Genomic DNA, 22,308 nt, shown 5'->3' with positions numbered 1-22,308 from the left:
ATCGTTTACTTTAGATTTTAAACATATTAGATATGATAAAAAGGATGCACCCATTCTCTATCCACCTTGAATAAAGGTCTCTCCTGAGACAGAAGATTTGTGTTTTAATGGTCGCCATGCTTATTTTTGGAAAGGATGTTATTGTCCACCTATTCTGTTGCCGAGATATGACCATTTCTGACAAATTAACTGTTCTTGTCATAAAAATTAACTCACATGGAAAGAAATATAAAACTCGGAAAAATCTTTTAACTTTTGTGTCAGAACGCTACGGAGGGGGTCACGTGACCGCCAATATCACGTGATTCGCGCATGCGCAGAACGGTGGTTGATGTGCATTAAAATTGGGGAGGATTAATTTAAAATATAATCAACATTAAAACCAAATATTGTTTCTTGTATGGAAGTTATTCAACTAGTTTGCGAACTTTTTGATCACCCCTCGTATGTCATTCAAAAGTAATCACCAAAATTAAATTGTTTACATAATAAATTAAAGGCCAAGGATCTATTTTCAAAGCATGTTCGGAAACATCTTGTCACAGTACACACATGTCAAATAAAAGATATCTTTCTCCTCTCAACATTTTTAAAGATAAAACTTTAAGGTCAAGGTCAGAATTCATAGTGTTTTTAGAGAGGTCTTGTCGGGTCTTCCAACAATCTTTTGGAATTCCTATGGATATCCATTGAGCCCAGTTATTAGCAGACCTATTTTTGTACTCATATGAAGTAGAATTTGTGCAAAATCTAATGCATGAAAAGAAGAAAACACTTCCTGTTGCCTTCAACTCGACATTTAGATATATCGCCGACGTATTGTCGAAAAACAATTGTACTTTACATTCTTATGTCGATACGATATATCCTGCTGAACTTGAGATAAAAGATACCACAGAGTCTGACACTTATGTTTCATGTTTAGCTATTTTACTTGAAAAAGACCTTAATGGTAATCTAACAACCAAGCTCTATGATAAACGTGATGACTAATTTTTCTATCGTCAACTTCCCTCACTTATGCAGCAATATACCTTCATCACCTGCATACGGATTTTATGTATCTCAGTTGATTCGATACGCAAGAGCATGCTCTACGTGTGAACAATTTCTAAAACGAGGTAAATTGTTGACAAGCAAGTTGATGAAACAAGAATATCAGCAGTCTCCTTTAAAGTCATTATTTCTATGGTCGATGACCTTGTCAGCAAATACAGTTCATCATTGAGTCAAATGCTGACTGACTTTTTTCATACTAATTCTTAGTCTATTATTTATAAACAGAATTGACGACGGATTTTTCCGTTATTTCCCGATCATGACAAGAGCACATGCCGGGTGTGACCGGCGGCAGGGGATGCTCACACCTCCATGGCACTTGATCACATCTTTGATGTTCTGGAGGTCCTTGTTTGCTCTGCTCCTATTTATATTGTTTTATGTATATCGAATACTGTTCGTTATCTCCATGTGTTTCATACATGCTTACGCCCTGTCCTTTTTCAAAATAAAAATTATGATCAATTAAGTATATGTAATGTCAAAATTTTTGAAATGTAGGAAAATTCATAAATCTAGGGTTATTACAAGGTAAAAAATCATAAAAATTTGGAGATATCTTGTCACAATAAGTTTTAAATTGTGAAATATGAAATGTCTTTTTTCATTCAAAGGTTATGTCCAAAATTTTGTTTCAGATGGACAGACTAATAGACGAATGATACATGATGGTAAAATAATCATGAATATTGCATCAGCGTCTTTATTATTTAGAATACGTAAAAGAACTGTGGATATTCTTCTTGAAATCTATGTTTTTAACAGAAAGAAAAATACTTGCATCATCTTATTTCAGTTTTTAAAAATAAGTCTGAACGAAAACAATTATAGTTAATTAAGAACATAAGAATCAAGAAATTAGCATATTTTTAGTAGCATATAAATTGTTGTCTTGTTTCCTGGTTGCTCTGCGGACATTAGTACATAAGTTATATTATTTCGTCATCTTTCATATAAAGATGGGTTCATCATTAATAAGTAGTTACACATTCTCCACTTTGTATAAAATTGACGTTTACAGTTGTCTCCAGGGGTTTTATCAGGAAAAAAAAAAGTTTGGAGTCTGGCGGAAAACTTTAATCTTTTTGTCGAAAAATATCAGTTCTACATTTATTTACTAATATTACCAATACGCTTTATTTTATGAGTATTATGATATCAAAAATAATCAACGATTTTTTTTCCAGAAACCATATTAACTTAGTAACAAGAACATTCAAAATGTAGGACCATATTATTTTATATTTCGAAGGAGTACCTGCTAAAAAATCTATTTGATTACCATTTTTCTTTAAACTGAGTTATATTTCCATTGTTTAACATAAAGTAACAATAAAGCAAAGTCTAACAAAATAAATTAGATACACAACCTAACTGCAGTAGACATTTCACTCAGACATACCTCGGGGTTTGCTTGTTCATCCCAGTGATACCAGAGAGAAAAAAAAAACATCAGTGATGCTTGGCTGTTTATGTTTTCTCTACTATTAAACAAGCCTGATTCCTTTTACCAATTTTAATGACATATCTCGATTAAATGTCAAATATCAAAAGCGATTTAAAAGTTCAGAAATTAAACTTGATATGTCAATACATCTGCTAGAGCTTGGGATTTATTGTTTAAAGGAAAGTGCTAAGTTGAACAATGGATGTTTCGATCCTCATTTTTTTTCAATATCCTTTGTGAAGAACAGATAGGTAAGTGTTCGCTTTAGCTAATGACTAGGTAAATATTTGCTCACTGATGACAGTGTAAAATCCAAATAAAGGACAGTATTTTATCAACCATTAAAATCAATTCGTATCATTTATCAATGCTTAAGTGTATATTCATCTGAAATATTGAGTTTTTTAAATTTGACAATAATAATTGAATGCTTTATTTTCCTTGAGCAATCCCTTTTCCGAGCATTGGCCCATCTTTGTGTAGGTACAGTGGCGGCCAAACAAGGAATTTGTAATCTTTCCCAGTTTTTGTGTATGCCCTGTATTTGTCTGTGTCAAAGTTCCCTGTCGGGACACTAGGGTCCATATAGACAGGTGGGTCCTGGACACACATAAACCAGCATAGGACAGCACAGGCCTCTGCATACTTCGTTGTTGCTTTTCCACCTTTGTGTTTCTGGGTTTCTAGGAATTCCTGCAATTTAACGTTCAATAAACTCTTTAATATTACACATACATTTGGTTTTCTCCACCTAGATTCTATTTTGATAATCGTCATTTGGTAAGCAACAATCTTTTAATCATACCTTACTCAGATTGTTGGAAACTAAAACTGAAATGGATTTCCTGTGATCTTTAATTTGTTTGGAAAGTCCTTGAGGCCACAACTAAAATTTGATACATCTTAAGTTGTATTTGTCTTCTTTAATTGTATAGAAGATACAAGTAATATAATACATGTATATTTATAACAGTCAATATTTGTAATTATTTTACCATGTTTGTAATTTACCGTTATGTATTGTTAAATTTTGCATTTAATATATTTGTTTTATGTATACATGTAATATTATCCCAGAGGCAGTAATTGAATGGTATAGGAATATTATATAAATATTGCATGTAGTTGAGTGTAACATTGAAGATTTTCACCCCCAAGAAAACCATTGTCAACCGAGGTGCAGCCGAGGTTGACAATGGTTTTCGAGGGGTGAAAATTTTCAATGTTACACTCAACTACATGCAATATTTATTATATTATACTGAAAGTTTTATACAAATACATATAACAGTGAACCGCCCGTGCATAAATTCTGTGCAGTCGCTATTTTTTGGAATACCACCCGTCGTCAAGCAATATTGACTGTTGCTACGCTGGAGGGCGTGGCTTCATTATTCAGCGGGTAGTGAAGTTTTTTAACAAATGTTTCTCGACCAATCAGATTCAACTATCTTTACATGAAGCATAATATAACATTGTTTGTGATGCTCTAAAGATTTTATCGTCTTGAAAAATTGATTAGCATCTATCTTTTATTGTTAACAAATGGATATCCAACATCACTGATTAGGGTTTCTCTAAATAAAAAAAAATAATGATTTCATCTAAATTTTCGCGAAAAGGCAGGATTCCATTATAGTTATTTATTTTGCTGAAGTGTGTGTTTGTTATTCTACATTCACAGGTTGAAATTTAAAAATAATATACGAGTTTTGCTTAATTATCTCTGAAATACATAACAATCCCATACCGTTTCCTCTGACAGTCCAAGGTTCTTTATACCTTCTGTCATTGACTTGTAGAGAGTAGTGGACTGCTTGCTGCAAAATTCATACGCATCCTGCAATGAAAAAATATACATTTTGTTTGTACCTTATTTTTCTTCACTGGGATTAAGAGACCAGTCCACGTAAGAATGGAATAAACGATTGCAATTTGATAGAACGTCATCGGTATATCTGTCGAGTTGAAGGCCATAGCAAATATTTTCTTGTTAATATGTATAGCATGTGCTAGCACTGTTTTTCCTTTTATCTGTGGTATAAAAAGAGGCTTGGTAGACATTTTGACATAAAAATGTAATTTTGAAAGACTTTAATGGAGTTGAAATCTCTAATAGATAGAACTCGCCGTGATTGACTGTATAAGAATAAATCGGATTTTTTTTTCCTTTTTTCCATCTAAGCTCACATACACAGACACAAACAGAAAGCTGAATGCATGGATAATAAAACATAAATGCAAAAGAGTTTTTTTATATTCTTCAATCACAAAAATTACAAATATAAACAGCCACAGTTACATACAAGACAGAAGAAAAATTGTTTGACTTGTTTTAGAGATTAAGAAAGATGGAGAAGGAGAGAAGAACAATTAAGGGATGAATGTTTCTCAATGCACAAAAAGGAAAGTACGAGTTTTACCTTGACTATATGAAACAAAACATTAATTCCTTCCTCTTCACTTTTCTTTTCATTATCCATTATCTCTTCTAATGCATCTGTCCATTCATTGTCATAAAGTTCTGAGAATTTTTCTGCCAAATTGATAGGCCTGTTCTTGTCGCTGAGATCCGCAATATTAGGATTTCCTTCCGTTAGTTTGGCACCCGCCAGCTGACTGAGTCTTTACGAAGAAAGGAAAATAGTTAAGAACAATATAGAATGTAATCTTCTTGAAACATTGATACAATCAACAAAAAGATCCTCTGTGGTTATAATGGAGCAATGTTTACAACATAAAAAAATCCCTGTTATCGTGTTATGGCAATGTTATGTCTACCTGTTTTTGAGAGAATCATTCTCTTCTTTCAAAGCTAATATGTCATCTGATGTCTTTGTTAGTTTCGGTTGACTGCAATGGAAAGAGAGATTTATTCAAAGGTAGAGAGTAATCAAGGGAAATATATCAGAATTCACATGGACACTGATTAAAACTCGTTATGTGCAGATCTATTTGCATACTCATATGAAGCAAAAATTTATTCAAAAACTTCTACATGAAATCGGTCCTTCAAATGAGAAACAGGTCTCGTACTGTAGTAGGTTCTGCCACGAAAAAGTTCCTTCACTGGTCAAACAGTACTTAAAGTGCCGAGTACAGATCTTCATTTTTAGGCCTCCATCGGCATACATGGTGTAATGTATAATTTGCTACATTTTTTTTATTTATACAAAATTTTATTCACCAATGAAAGTGAACGGGATTGGGTAGCAGGCAAAGTCAATTTAGCCCTCTACAAATTCGATTTATATGGGTGGAACTATAAACAATACTTACTTTTTGGACTTTCTTTTTTCGAAATCTTCTTGAAGTATTTTATTTTCCCTTTAAATGAAATAAATATGATTGCTATTAAAAGCCACTTTGATTATGAATCAACATTTATCTATTTGTTTTGTAAAACGGTTCCGTATGAATACTTTGAAAAGTACATATCATGTAGCATACAATCAAATTTCCCACTTTAAATGTTTATCCTAGTAGAATATTAATGTATAATAAATGCATCTTCATTCATTAGAAAGCATGGAAAGTACACAAAAAACGTGGACTGGCAATTGTGACTCATGTAAACTGATGCAGCAAAATACGCTCTTCATATCAAAATATTTCAAAATTTGTATTTAAGATAAAATTTAATTTTAAAAAAAATTGACATTTTGCCTACGTTTTCAATTCTTCTATAATGTTTTCTAGTTCTTTAATTCTTTTCACATTTTCATTTTCCCGCACTGCTTCTTTATCTTTGTTTTTCCTGCAAAGACAAAGTATACAAGTTATACTTTTGTGTGTTTCGTACTCCAGGTTAACAGATAAATCTTCAGGAATTCATAATATGTGGGTTTTGGTTTTTTTTTTTTTTATTTTGTAAATCGTGCTATATGACAAAAGGATCAAACCCGTATCTGTTTTAAAGGAACAATAAAAGTATTGTCATTGACGAGAATCTTCTAAAATAATCTCATTAAGGCGTTTTTCCTTATTGTGCAAAATTAATCCCAAATAATTAAAGATTAAACATGAATGTAAAACATAGATGCTATAGAAATAGATATAACACAAATATCTAACATCGAAAGAGAAAATCTAAAGCTTCCACTTTTATTTAGAAGAGGTTAAATTGATATTTATAAGATCCCCCATTTTTAAATCAAAATGCTACTAGTAAATCCCAATAACGTTAATTATAAAAAATATATTTTCCTTTATAATTTTAAAAATCTTTTTCTTATTTTACAATTTTTTTCGTGAGTCCATATTAACCCAAGATTTTATTCTAAAAGATTTTGTATTACTTGACAAACATGAAGTTCCGATTAAGAAAAATATAATGAAGGTAAGGAGTAAATGCCATGGTAATAGAGATATTTTCCATTCGTTTGAAATTTCAAATTTCATTTGTACGAATAATCATTAATTTAATTACAATTTTTATTGATGCATTTTTTTTTTATTAGAATATCATTTTCTTTTATAAAATTAGTACTTCTTTTTATCAACAACGATTTCAGTGATAGTTACACATTCTTTTAATAAGAAACATTTTATTGATATCAACATTCTAATGAATTTATGATAGAGACTTTTGTTAAAAAAGTTTTTAAAATGTTACCCTGTTTCATCCTTGAGCTGTCGGGTTACTTTTTCAAGTTCTTTTGTTTTTCTGTCAAAAATTGCTCGGTATCATTATTCAAACGTTTCATTAAACAAATATGAATTTCAATTTTTTTCTTATGGGTTATAGTGAATAATGAGTGATAGCATGAAATAAATTGAATCTGATTCCAGATTTTACTTGCTCATATGGTGACCGGATGACAACAAAAAGTTTTTAAAATGAATTACTCTCTTTGCTTACAGATATATTTCACAGTACTTATTCAACAGGAAAAATATATTCATATTGATATTACTCTGTTATAGTTTCTTTGTGTTTCTCGTTTTCTTCATTGTGCTTCTTTTTCAGATCTTCAACATCTGCTTTGTGTTTTCTTCAATATCATTTAATTTAAAAAAAAATCGTTATACTAAGTCAGCAAGCAATTTTTCAAAAGCATACATAAATACAGGTATTTACCTTGCACACACACACACACACACACACACACACACACACACACACACACATATATATATATATATATATATATATATATATATATATATATAGTTTGAAAATTAAAATGAGGAAAAATATTTCATGTTCATAAGTCAAGTTGCATATAAGCTAAAAATTATAGGTAGGCCAGTAGTAGGGAAATCTATCCTTCAATTTTAAACTTGTAAACATAAATTACAGAGTACATAGGATGCACTTCAATGAACATGAATATATCAGGGTACGTAAAAATTAAGAAACTTTTAATTTACTTTCAAACACATCAACTGTACCTTTGCAATTCTTCTATAGATTTTTCTAAGTCTTTAATCATCTTTACATTTCCATCTTCCTGAACTCCTTTTTTATCTTCATTTTTCCTGCAAATACAAAAGGTTAAATTATCTTTTTAAACTTATGAAGATGACAACATTAAAATTAAATCGGATTTCCTTATTGTTATTTAACTTGCGTTGTTTCTCTTGATCACGAAACCCTGTATTGAACTCTTTAAGAAATGAATCATGGGTACTTTAATTAATATTAACATTGTTTATGCAATATTGTCCTAGCTCTATCGATGTACATTGTGGCACTTGAATGTTTAATGCTTTGATGTGATGGATGGTGTTTCAATGTCAAAATATTAAACAATGTATAAAAGTTATCATCCACCTACTTAAGTAGTTTTTAAAAGAGAAATAAAACGGAAAACAAAAACAATGTTTTATATAATTCAGATATAAAACATAGAAATTTGTAACCTTTTTTCATCCTCTAACTGGCGCTTTAATTTCTCAAGTTCTTTTGTTTTTCTGTCCAAAAAAAATTGTTCAAAGAAAATTTAATCTCTTATCGCTGAACATTATATTCTGCAAGAAACTGATTTGTAGTTTTAAAAATCAGAAATGTTTATTGGTATTATAAATTTCTATTTTCCTTCATAGTTAATAATAAGTTACAAATGAAAAACAAATAAATGAATATTATTCCACAATTAATCTCTTAACGCTGTTATAAAGAGAGAAGGAATAGAAAGACATTATTTGATATTAAGAAAAGGTAACTTATTAAAAAAAATGTTTATTCTCTATTTGCATACAAAATATCTTTGCTGAAATGAATAATTTCTCTCATTTATATTACTCGGTAATATCTTTTTGGTGTGTCTCCTTTTCTTCTTTGTTCTTCCTTTTCATTTCTTCAACATCTGCACTGTGTTTTCTTCAATATTATTTAAAATTCATTTAAAGGATAATTTAGTGAGGCCACTTATGGCATGTTCAGGATCTGTTCTGTTCTATTTTCCTTTACACAGATTTATATTGTATATAGTTTTTTCCCAATCGATTATTGGACATACACTTAAGTTAACCTTTTCAATTATTGTTTTTTTTTAGCTTATGACTCTGCATTTCCAGATGATTAAGAATCATAAAATTTAAAACAAGAGGCCCATGGGCCACATCACTCACCTGAGAAATGTGGCTAGGAAAAAATAGAAATTGGTTTCTTATTGAAAAGTTTAAATCCAAAAGTAAACCTTTGAACTGTTATAGTTTTGCTATTCTTGAGAAGAATGATTTTTAAAGAATTTTCCTATATATTTCTATGTAAAACTTTGGTCGGCCATTGTGGCCCCCACCTACCCCCGCGGGTCATGATTTGAACAAACTTGAATCACAACTACCTGAGGATGCTTCCATATAAATATGATCAATTATGGCTTTGTTATTCTTGAGAAGAAGATTTTTAAAGAATTTTCCTATATATTTCTATGTAAAACTTTGGTCGGCCATTGTGGCCCCGCCCTACCCCAGGGGGTCATGATTTGAACAAATTTGAATGTACACTACCTGAGGATGCTTCCATATAAATATGATCAATTATGGCTTTGGTACTCTTGAGAAGATTTTTAAAGAATTTTCCTATATATTTCTATGTAAAACTTTGGTCGGCCATTATATGGAACCACCCTATCCCCAGGGGTCATGATTTGAATAAACTTGAATCTACACTACCTGAGGATGCTTCCATACAAATATGATCAATTATGGCTTAGTTATTCTTGAGAAGAAGATTTTTTAGAATTTCCCTATATATTTCTATGTAAAAATTTGGTCGGCCATTGTGGCCCCACCCTATCCCCAGGGGTCATGATTTGAAGAAACTTGAATCTACACTACCTGAGGATGCTTCCATATAAATATGATCAATTATGGCTTTGTTATTCTTGAGAATAAGATTTTTAAAGAATTTTCCTATATATTTCTACGTAAAACTTTGGTCGGCCATTGTGGCCCCGCCCTACCCCAGGGGGTCATGATTTGAACAAACTTGAATGTACACTACCTGAGGATGCTTCCATATAAATATGATCAATCATGGCTTTGGTATTCTTGAGAAGAAGATTTTTAAAGAATTTTCTTATATAATTCTATGTAAAACTTTGGTCGGCCATTGTGGTCCCGCCCTACCCCTGGGGGTCATGATTTGAACAAACTTGAATCTACACTACCTGAGGATGCTTCTATATAAATATGATCAATTATGGCTTTGTTATTCTTGAGAAGAAGATTTTTAAAGTATTTTCCTATATATTTCTATGTAAAACTTTGGTCGGCCATTTTGGCCCTGCCCTACCCCCGGGGGTCATGATTTGAACAAACTTGAATCTACACTACCTGAGGATGCTTCCATATAAATATGATCAATCATGGCTTTGTTATTCTTGAGAAGAAGATTTTTCCTATATAATTCTATGTAAAACTTTGGTCGGCCATTGTGGCCCCGCCAACCCCCGGAGGTCATGATTTGAACAAACTTGAATCTACACTACCTGAGGATGCTTCCATATAAATATGATCAATTATGGCTTTGGTATTCTTGAGAAGAAGATTTTTAAAGAATTTTCCTATATATTTCTATGTAAAATTTGGTCGGCCATTGTAGCCCCGCCCTACCTCTGGGGGTCATGATTTGAACAAACTTGAATCTACACTACCTGAGGATGCTTCCATATGAATATGATCAATTATGGCTCTGTTATTCTTGAGAAGAAGATTTTTAAAGAATTTTCCTATATATTTCTATGTAAAACTTTGGTCGGCCATTGTAGCCCCGCCCTACCCCCGCGGGTCAAGATTTGAACAAACTTCAATCTACACTACCTGAGAATGCTTCCATATAAATATGATCAATTATGGCTTTGTTATTCTTGAGAAAAAGATTTTTAAAGAATTTTCCTATATATATTTCTATGTAAAACTTGAGTCGGCCATTGTGGCCCCGCCCTACCCCCGGGGGTCATGATTTGAACAAACTTGAATGTACACTACCTGAGGATGCTTCCATATAAATATGATCAATCATGGCTTTGTTATTCTTGAGAAGAAGATTTTTCCTATATAATTCTATGTAAAACTTTGGTCGGCCATTGTGGCCCCGCCCAACCCCCGGAGGTCATGATTTGAACAAACTTGAATCTACACTACCAGAGGATGCTTCCATATAAATATGATCAATTATGGCTTTGTTATTCTTGAGAAGAAGATTTTTAAAGAATTTTCCTATATATTTCTATGTAAAACTTTGGTTGGCCATTGTGGCCCCGCCCTACCCCAGGGGGTCATGATTTGAAGAAACTTGAATCTACAGTACCTGAGGATGCTTCCATATAAATTTGATCAATTATGGCTCTGTTATTCTTGAGAAGAAGATTTTTAAAGAATTTTCCTATATATATTTCTATGTAAAACTTTGGTCGGCCATTGTGGCCCCGCCCTACCCCTGGGAGTCATGATTTGAAGAAATTTGAATCTACACTACCTGAGGATGCTTCCTTATAAAATGATCAGTTATGGCTTTGGTATTTTTGTGAAGAAGATTTTTAAAGAATTTTCCTATATATTTCTATGTAAAACTTTGGGTGGCCATTTTGGCCCCGCCCTATCCCCGGGGGTCATGATTTGAACGAACTTGAAACTACACTACCTGAGGATGTTTCCCCATAAGTTTCATCTTTCCTGGCAGAGTAGTTCTTGAGAAGAAGATTTTTAAAAGATACCACCAAATTTTCATTAATTCCCAATTATATCGCCAATTATATGGCCCTTCATTTGAACAAACTTGAATTCCCTTTATCCAAGGATGATTTATGGAAAGTTGGGTTGAAATTGGCCCAGTGGTTCTGGAGAAGAAGTCGAAAATGTGAAAAGTTTACAGAGAGACGGACAGACAGACAGCTAGACAGACGGACGGACGGACCCGGACAAAATGTGATCAGAAAAGCTCACTTGAGCCTTCGGCTCAGGTGAGCTAATGAATAAATTTTCTATTATATTAAAAGGAACCATTATTAATTATAACAAGCTTTTTGTCCAAATAATAGCTTTATTACAATGATTTCTATTAGTCTTACCTCCTTTCGTCTTCTAATTGGTTAGTTAATTTTTCAATCTCTGTGCTTTTTCTGCCAACAATAAATAATAAAATCTTTTTAAATATTCTACTGCAAATTATAGAATTAAAAAAGTACATTGAGTCTAAATACATTATCAGATGCTTCATTTAACAACCTGAAAATCAGTAGCTTTGAAACTATTGACACGCGTCCCATATTCACCAAACCTAACCTAACCTCCTTTCTCTTCAAAAACAAACTAAAATCTGAATCACAAAACGGTTTAAAATAAAATTCCAATAATACCTCTAACCAAAAAAAGTCAACCACATTTATCATTTCCTTACCAGTGCTTTATTTAGACTTGAAAAAGAAAAATACTTAGTTATTCACTGTTTGAGTTCTTTGTCGTTGTTTTCTTCTTTGGACTTTTCCTGTATTTCGTTTGATTTCTCGTTCTTTTGCAACGAGGAGCTCGGTTTCTCTTCTTTCTCTTTACTCTTCTTTTCAAGCTCTTCTTTTAATTTATTAACCTCACTGAAATATGATGAAAAAAAATGATGATCAAGATCATCAACACCCTTTTCGATCACCAAGTACGTAGAAATGGGAAATGAATCACAGAAAATATTAATTTATAACATTTTTACATAACAAAACAATAGAATTTTCAAATAATTCTTTTATATTTTAACTATCGTAATATCCAAGTAAGAAAAATGCAATCGTGATTGTTTAAAAAAACGAATATCATAAATTTCATTTATAAAGGGGGAAGGGATTAAGTTCATCACAATATAACTGATTTCTTTGACAGTCCATCTTATTCCTAAATGATCAGATCCTCTCGTGAAAATTTATCTATAAACCGATAATTAAAGACCTTGATTATTTCCCAAAACTTCAATGATAAGTGTTTTGTCAGTTTTATGCCTAGATTAAATCTAAGGGGCACTGGGTGTCTTTAATATATTGACAGATAATCAAACTTCATATTCAGAATCTATGAAAAACTCTTGTATTGGTATACCTTTGTAAAACTGACACTTGTTTTTCCAGATCTTCTGCTTCAGATTTATACCTGTGAATGAAAAAGTTGAAAATAACGAACAAAGATATACCGGTATATCAAACATATTCAGAATCTAACGAAAAGCCCGTCTATTAAATACCTTTGTAATACTGACACTTGTCTTTCCAGTTCTTCTGCTTTGGATTTATATCTGTGAATGAAAAGGGTGAAAATAACGAACGAAGAAATACCAGTGTCTCAAAAATATCTTGAACAATACAGATCTATGAACATGGCACGAAACCTCATATGTTCACAGAAATTCCATAGGAATATATCCTGCCAGTGTCACACCCTGGGTTCTATGTATTAATCAGGCAGACGTAATATATATTCCATTGTCAAATCTTGTATAAAACAAAAATCTACCAATTTCTATAAAACACGTCAGCCAAACGACCCAAAGCCTGAAAGGTGATGTTTGCAGTTAACAAAGTCAATTATAACGATAAAACGAAATCCCCATAACATAAACTTCATCCCCGTAAAATCAACTTTATCAGTAGCCTGATTTGGTTAAAAATTGTACATTCTTAGAGCATGAACTTTAGTATCGAATACGTTGGGTGACGTGGACACTATTTGAAAAAGATAGATTGGAATATTGCGACATAAATATTACTGAAAATTTGACGATGAAAAAGCTGAAGTTATCTATGTTTGTTATACAATTTAGTGTTAGTTAGCCCTTTCCGTATACGTCCGTAAAATACCCAAATATGAAGGAGATGATGTTCCAGAGTGGTATCTATTATTTTGAGCTCAATTGGATATCGAGTTGAACTAAAATGAAATTAACTATGCTAATTGAAAAAAGTGGGGTTGGAGATTACAGCAAGAATTTCCTTCTCTCGTGGATATTTCCGAAAAAAGTTCTACTGGATAGGAATATAAAAAAAAAGTTGGTTAACAGAGGCATACAGTTACTTTCTATTTGTGAAATAAGTCATCTCTTAGTCTCGGTGATGAATTTCTGAGGCATTTGTTAGCGTAAAATATAATAGATTAATGAAATGAACAACTTAACAATATTCAATCCTTACGTTTTGATTTCGTCCTGAGCTTCAGTCAAATATTTTTCATTCTCGTCATGATGTAGAATCATATTATCAAGCTGTTTTCTAAGGCTTTGCATTTTCTCATCGGCATTTTCACGATTTGTGGAAGGGTCACTAAAATTCAATATGCATAATTATATTAACTTTAAAAAAATCTAATTATGTTATAAAATATAAATCTATGATATCAGATGATAAGGACAGATTAAGTACTATTGTCGCATATCTGCGGTGATTTTCTTTGATCTTTGTGTGGTGAAATATCCCATATCACATATACGATAATACTTTCCACGCCCCTTCATATATCACTGCAGGAGGCAGAAATCAGTTCATGAGAAAAAAAAACTAATTTTATTTCACAAGTTCATAACTACAGAAAAATGAAGATGTTAAGCTATTTCTTAGCCTTTAACTAAATTAAAACACATGTATTTAACTCTGTTGAAAGTTCCCAGTCGTTCAAAAGATTAATCCATTTTGAAATTTTGAAAGTTACGGAAAAATCTCCAAACTTTATATCGTTAAATTCCTTGATATTTGCTTCTGTGATTTCACATTTGTCGAGTGCTAACCTCAAAATAAATTTTCAAAATCTTCAAACTCAGTTAAAAAGTCAAAGACAAATTCACTAAGAACGTCCGACATGTTGGAGAGCTAGCTTGCATGTATATTTCGGATAATTTTATTCTGAAACGTTGGTAAAAAGATACCTTCTTTACTTATAAAAAATGTTCATATACAGTATGCTATAATGCAGTAAAAACACAATCTAAATTAGTCAAAAGTTTTAATAATCAGTGGAGAAAAAGGGAAAAATTATTTCGAGAAAATGTTAGTGAAAAATCAATTTACCTTTTGAGTGTAGAACCTTCTTTAAATTCATTTTGTTCACTCTTTATACGTTTATTCTCATCGGAAAGTCTGAATAAAAAATAAAAGAAAAAATATACACGTGTGTCATTTCTTCGTGTCCAACTTGAATTATCAACATTCCATATGAAAAAGCCTAATTTAATTTTACCAACCAAACTTGCGTTGCTAATTTAAATAAATGAAACATTCTATTCATCATTTAAAAATATAGACATGTGTGTTTCTGTTAAATTTGGAGAACTGCAGGTGAAAATATAATCTAAAGGTAAAAGTTTACGATTAACGGGAAAAAATTATAGACCCCCTAGAAATACCAGTGGTGGGATCAGGTGCCAAGGATGAGTAAGTGCCCCTGTCGATCTGTCACACCCACCGTGAGCCCTGTATATTAATCAGGTGGAGTAACATTACCTTTGTACTTCACTTTTCAATCGCTCATTTTCCTCTTTTAATTGTTTGATGGTGTCTTCGTCTCTATATTTGAAAATAAAATTAGGAAGACCATCCATTCATTAACTATTTTCTATGAAAACACATATTCGATACTTATCTGTACAATTATAAAAGGAATTATATATCAATAAACAATGTTTTAATATCAAACAAAAAGAAATTAAAGTGAATGAGCCTTTACGATTTCTAGATATTTCTTTACCTTTTTATTTGGGCGTCGTAAAGGTCTTTCAGGAAATCGTTGCTAATTTCACTGAAAAGGAATTGAGAACAAGGAATGAATATTAGGTCATCTTTAAATAATTGTTTGGTTGCCCTCTTCCGACCGACTGACTAAAAATGGCCCGACTCAAAACTTCTTTTCACATTCCAGGACACGATTTTTTTCTTTTTATTCCTCTTAACCAGTCAATAAATATTTTGAAATTTTCTGAAAAAAATTAACCAACCCACCTACCGACCCAATCATGTTACCCTGAGTCGGGAAAGAGCAAGTAAACATTCTTTTAAATATGGCCTTTAACCATCTAGATGCATGAAACTAATTAAAAATCAATTGAAAATGTCAAAATTAAAAAGTAAACAAAACTTGACTTACTAGTAATATATTTAACAAGTTTAATCTTGAATCTAAAAAAAATTACCCTTGATGTGGTGATGGGTTTACCGGTGCTTTAGGACTGGCTGAGTTGATTTTCTTTTTGGTTTGTTTACCCTTATTACTCGATTTACTCGCCATAGCATGAGTTTTCAACTATAAAATTTAAAAAGAAAGCGTTATTGACGCAGACGCTTTAAATAAAAGAAATAATTAATTCAATTTGGGATTTTTGTCAAAAATTGTGAGAATTTTTTAAAAATGTATATATTATTAAAAGCACCTTTAAATACTTCCAAATTAGAAAAATAATGAGAGAGCATATATAATCTAGGCTATAATTAGTAAAAAGTTAAATTAACATGTTAACCAAATTGATAAAAAAAATTTAGGTCAATGAAATTATTCAAAACAAAAATGAAAATACATGTAGAGAGGTCTAAATTACGTCACAATGGATACTATCTTAGTGTGAATGGATGTCAGTCCTAATCGGTCTTTACATTATGGCACTTATATTGTTTAATAAGATGTGCTTCATTTTATAAAGCATAAAAAACTATAGCCCTTTGCTTCTCATTAGATTAATTAAGACGCGAATAGTAAGTATATTAAAATATATCTTACCTCAAATCATCCTTTGCGTATTGTTTATATAAAAGCCATAACAACGTTACTCTTCGGGAAGTAAATGTGATCAACAATAAAACGAAAGTAGAAATGTACATCAGGTCAGAACACGCAGGCATTTAAATTCCTGTATAGGACCTACAAGCTTTGTTATTTAAATTCATGCTGTGCTTACAGATTTCAATCCTCCACATTCATGTACTTAAATTATCATTTGAAATATACATATACAATACTTCCTCAACATAAAATCCCAAGTAATAATTTAGATAAGTATAAAAACTTAAATATCCTGAAATGAATATGTAGTTATCCAAACGATTTATGATGTTCTCTCTTTCTCTCTCTCTCATTTTTATTTTCTGTTATCTTCTTGTGTTGTATATGTACCCATAACCAGTTTGTGTGAATGTGTTTCATATTTTGATATTTTACTTGGGAAAAAACATTAATGGTAATCTTAACAACCAAGCTCCATGATAAACGTGATGACTTTAACTTTTCAATCGTCAACTTCCCTAACTTATGAGTAATATACATTCATCACCTGCATACGAAGTGTATAATTATATCTCAGTTGATTCGATATGCTAGAGCATGATCTACCTATGAACAAGTTCTAAAACGAGGTAAGTTATTGACAAGCAAGCTGATGAAACAAAAATATCAGCAGTCTCGTTTAAAGTCAACATTTCGTAAATTCAGTGGTCGATCTTATAACCTTCTCAGCAGGTCAATTTAGCATTGAGTCGAATGCTGACTGATTTTTTTTCATGCTGACTGTTAGGCCGTTATTTACATATTGATTAGTCCACGGATTTTTCCATTATTTCCGCATAATGACAACGAGAACAAGGCGGGTGTGACAGGTCGGCAGATGATGTTTATTCCTCCAGGTACCCAATCTCACCTCAGATGTTTTAAAGGTCCGTGTTTGCTCTGCTCCTATTTTGTAGTGTTTAATGGACTTTTGAGCTCGAATACTGTTCAATATCTGCACATATTTCATCTTTTTTAAATCAGTTTATCATAAATGCACTCAAACACTAAAATTCTAGTTTGTCATAGTTACATACGGCGATGAGAGATAACAAAACCCGCCTAAGCAGGTTTCTTAATTTTCTCCACAACAGCTACAATGTTAATTCTCGAAATTTAGAAAAACGAAGGTATCTAATTGTTAATACTAGTATTTAAATTTGTTAAAGAACTATATGCGGTATATTGCATATCTTTGCCCCCACAAAAGTCAAATTTTGAAAACTTCCCGAAATGTGCTGAATTCAATAAATTGTATGAGAAATATAAATTAACAGAAAATATTATAGAGTCAAAGCAGTGTATTCACAATTTTTGTTTTTATGACGTCACAAACTAGTCCGATTTTATATCCTTTTTCAGAAAGAGGACAAAATGGACAAAACTTCAACAATTTTAGCTTTAAAATTTATAGAGCGCATGTTTGTTCAGGAACAATTTTGACATATTTCATTGATATTATCATTCTACACATTATATCAAAATATTGATCCTGAACACACATGCGCTCGGTGACTTTTACTCAAAATATCGATGAAATATGTACATTTTTCTGTAAAATTCATAAAAAACTAAAATTTACGTCATGTTTTTGACGTCATTACGTACATATGGCGTCATTACTTATGAAAATATTCAGTGTTTTGAAGTCATCATATACTCCCCTGTTTTAGAACTAAATTAAATATATCTCCATCAAAGTTTGATTTGGGGGGCAAATATTGGTTATTACCGAATAAAGTTCTTTGTTAAATAAGCATATAAAGTAAAACTGAGTACGTTTAATGTTTTATTATTGATATGTTTGCCATTTTATGTTTCACTGATTGCGGGGCCGCTGCTCCAGAAAGATACATGCGATCTGCTTTGCAGCGTTTACTGATTTATTAAAAACCGTCGTTTTCATTTACAAATCGGACGAATGTAATCCAGTCGTGCATAAATATTTACGTACACTGAATATTTTCTACTTATTTCATAGGAAAACCATGGCCATTGTTATTTATGAGTAAGTAAAACCCGCTTAGCATATCAACAGTACGGATCCCGTGAGCAATGGTTACTCCATCAATAAAACGTAAAATGACGTACGTATCAATAACGCAAAGTATGAGCCGTTACTTAATACTACTTTGGATGATTACTGTACATATTATAAATAAAAGCAATAAATATATGTTATTTATCAGTTTGTATGGGAATTACACTTGCAGTTCTTGCAAAATAAATTAATGGATAAATAATCTGGAACAGTTGTAATGTCTTACTCATTTGAAAGTATTTTCTATTGTTTGTTTTATATTACATTTCTATCACTGCTGTTAATATCCCTGACATACCAAACAAAAAAGACAGTGATTCCTTGTAATTCCATGTTAATTTCCATATTCTCCGCCCACTGACAGTCACAGACATTATATACAATGACAGCCTGGGAGATGGAAATGCATAAAAGACCTCTTGCTTGGCGAAATTAACATTTATTTTTAAATATCGAGACCTTCAAAGAATTACACGTATAAACGTGAATATTTAAAAATGAATCTATTACTATTGGGTAACAAAGTAAGTTTTTTTTGCAGTCCGGAGGACCAGGCTGCTTTATACATATAAGTTTAAGTGTTGGTGTATGGGGATTGAAGTAGGAGTTATTCAGAATTAAAGGTTTTCTTAACATTAAAAAAGATTGTTAATCAGAATGTTCTTTCCCTTTATAAATTACGAGATATATAATATATTTACTTCCATAAATTGAATCTGTAAAAATATATATGTTTTTCATATTTAATATATAAAGTTGCTTATTATTTACAATAAAAAAAAACAACAGGTCCCTTTTTTTGGAACATCGAATTTTACTTATCGCATAAAAACGTACTCTACACAGTTTGTGTTTTATATTCTTAAAATGAAATACATTTTTGAATATAAGTGATGCATGTGTCTGGTTTCAATTTATATTTTATGCAGCCAACATTTATTTGAGGAGTTGTTAAAGTTTAAAAGGGTATCGTTTTTGTTAGATTTTCATCTGACTATAAGTTTTCAAAATATTCCCGACTATCGTCTCCATCATTTAGACGCATGCCTTTTTCACACATATAGAAGCAGTTTGATGACCAAGACTCATCTGTTTACTTTATGTATTTCCCGGGCGACAATTGATGGTTACATCAATGTTTTCTTGTTATTGTTTTGATAGAAATTAGCAAGATATTGTTGACAAAGAATTTCTATAAATAAAATTAGGTAATGATACATTTATTTAATGAAATAATTCAATGGTTACTTTAGTAATAATGTATACTGGGATTAATCTGGGTTGCAGCAGTTTACGCTTTATAATCCCTGATCAAGCGCAATCAGATCTATAACACGAGGCCCATGGGCCACATCGCTCACCTGAGCACTGTGGCTGGGAAAAAGTAAAAATTGGTTTATTATTGAATAGTTTACAACCAAAAGTAGTCCCATGACCAATTATGGCTTTGCTATTCTTGATAAGATGATTTTTAAAGAATTTTCCTATATATGTCTATGTAAAACTTTGATTGGCCATTGTGTCCTGCTCTACCCCCGGGGGTCATGATTTGAACAAATTTGAATCTACACTACCTGAGCATGCTTCCATATAAATATTATCATTTATGACTTTGTTATTCTTGAGAAGAAGATTTTTAAAGAATTTTCCTATATATAGTTCTATGTAAAATTCTGGTCGGCCATTGTGGCCCCGCCCTACGCCTGGGGGTCATGATTTGAACAAACTTATATCTTCACTACCTGAGGATGCTTCCATATAAATATGATCAATTATGGCTTTGTTATTCTTGAGAAAAAGATTTTTAAAGAATGTTCCTATATATTTCTATGTAAAACTTTGGTTGGCCATTTTGGCCCCGCCCTACCCCCGGGGGTCATGATTTGAACAAATTTGAATCTGCACTATCTGAGGATGTTTCTCCATAAGTTTCATCTTACCTGGCACAGTGGTTCTTGAGAAGAAGTTTTTTAAAAGATACCACCAAATTTTCATTAATTCCCAATTATCTCACCTTGAATGAGGGCGTGGCCCTTCATTTGAACAAATTTGAATCCCCTTTACCAAGGATGCTTTGTGGCAAGTGTGGTTGAAATTGGCCCAGTGGTTCTTGAGAAGAAGTCGAAAATGTGAAATGTTTACAACGACGACAAGACAGACAACGGACAAATTGTGATCAGAAAAGCTCACTTGAGCCTTTGGCTCAGGTGAGCTAAAAAGCGTAAACTGTTCCAACCCAGGTTATACCAGTAAAACTTGGGAAACTATATATCTATCATAATTTAATTTTCTTTCTTAAAGTGCAGAAAATATTCCTTTTTTTTTTTTTTTTTTAAAATGCCTTCAACTAGAACATATTTTTTTTAAAAAATCAAGGGCAAATATATTTTGACGTCACGAGTCAGTCAGTGAAGTATAGTCAGCTATAAACCTTCATCACATTGACTTGCACCCAAATGTATCAATCCGCTTGACATTTTAGGAGGAAAGTCGTCTGGTTTTCTGCATTTAATGATGGAAAATGAACTTACATGAAGTAAATGAAATAGCATCTCTATCATACCAGTATTACCAGTATTGGGTTAATAGAATTTGTTCATTTTTTATACACCGCTTCACAGAGCATTAAAAGGACACTGCCCCAACCATGGTTATACTGTATATCTCAGATATATATTAAATGCATTCCTTGATTAAGTATTTGTAGGTTTAAAGTATATATTATATGCAAGTAAAAATTAAAATTAAAAGAACTAGTTTGAAATAAATGGGGATAACTTACTGAATTCAAGCTCAAAAGATCATTAAACGAACAGTATTCAATGTCAAAGTCCATAAAACAATACAAAATTGGAGCAGAGAAAACACGACCTTCCAAAATATCAAAGGTGGGATCATGTGCCATGTAGGAGTGAGCATTCCCTACCGACCGGTCACACCCGCTGTGTCCTCCTTGTCAACATTGGGAAATAACGGACAAATTCATCGACAATTCAAGTATAATAACGTCAGATAGCATATGTCTTAATGATTTATTTGTATTTGCCCAAAAGGTCATTGTATCGACCAAAGAACTTACGAAATGATGACTTTAAACGAGACTGCTGATATTCTTGTTTTATCAGCTTGTTTGTCAATAATATACCCCGTTTTAGAAATTGTTCATACGTAGAAAATTCCCTTGTGTATTCAATCAGCTGAAAAATAATTATTTTTTGGACTTTTGATTTTCAATACTGTTCGTTATCTCCATATGTTTCATATGAACCCCATATGCAGGCGATGATCCGTATCTAATACATTTCATCTCATTTGGATAGAAAACGTGGGGACTTTGGTTCACCACAAAAGGAAGCTCGCCAAAACTTTGCATAATGTCGGTTTTTTAATGAAATAATTATTTATCTCTTGAGTAAGTATTGACAGGTACAAACAATACTCCTTTAATGAGGTGTTTGTAAACCAATAACAGATCGATAGGATTGTAAATCGTGACTTTTCTTTCCCTTTTCCTTTGTACTGTGACGAATAA

The 22,308-nt window shown here is 31.9% G+C and overlaps 2 protein-coding genes across 2 annotated transcripts; both read right to left on the bottom strand.

Moving 5' to 3' along the window:
- Positions 1 to 2,292: 2,292 nt before the first annotated feature.
- On the bottom strand, positions 2,293 to 13,091 carry LOC134238241 (myosin-9-like). The gene is made up of 15 exons (XM_062720361.1): positions 13,040 to 13,091; positions 12,403 to 12,546; positions 12,028 to 12,078; positions 8,754 to 8,831; positions 8,372 to 8,422; positions 7,901 to 7,987; positions 7,423 to 7,500; positions 7,122 to 7,172; positions 6,177 to 6,263; positions 5,786 to 5,833; positions 5,288 to 5,359; positions 4,930 to 5,131; positions 4,257 to 4,346; positions 3,312 to 3,392; positions 2,293 to 3,199 (listed from the first exon to the last, which is right to left on the bottom strand). Exons 4-15 carry the CDS (start codon positions 8,804 to 8,806, stop codon positions 2,939 to 2,941), a joined length of 1,161 nt encoding a protein of 386 aa, XP_062576345.1. The 5' UTR covers positions 8,807 to 8,831; positions 12,028 to 12,078; positions 12,403 to 12,546; positions 13,040 to 13,091; the 3' UTR covers positions 2,293 to 2,938.
- A 56-nt stretch (positions 13,092 to 13,147) lies between these two features.
- LOC134238246 (uncharacterized) lies at positions 13,148 to 16,796 on the bottom strand. Its single transcript, XM_062720367.1, has 7 exons — positions 16,694 to 16,796; positions 16,113 to 16,222; positions 15,671 to 15,721; positions 15,427 to 15,489; positions 14,995 to 15,063; positions 14,125 to 14,253; positions 13,148 to 13,232 (listed from the first exon to the last, which is right to left on the bottom strand). Exons 2-7 carry the CDS (start codon positions 16,205 to 16,207, stop codon positions 13,148 to 13,150), a joined length of 492 nt encoding a protein of 163 aa, XP_062576351.1. The 5' UTR covers positions 16,208 to 16,222; positions 16,694 to 16,796.
- Positions 16,797 to 22,308: the final 5,512 nt, after the last annotated feature.

The sequence above is a fragment of the Saccostrea cucullata genome, unplaced genomic scaffold (assembly GCF_032062105.1).
Source record: "Saccostrea cucullata isolate Sc308-1 unplaced genomic scaffold, CSIRO_AGI_Scuc_v1 ctg570, whole genome shotgun sequence".
NCBI classification, from domain to species: Eukaryota; Metazoa; Mollusca; class Bivalvia; order Ostreida; family Ostreidae; genus Saccostrea; species Saccostrea cuccullata.
Note: the sequence above shows the minus strand (reverse complement) of the source record. Positions and strands in the feature narration are given on the sequence as shown.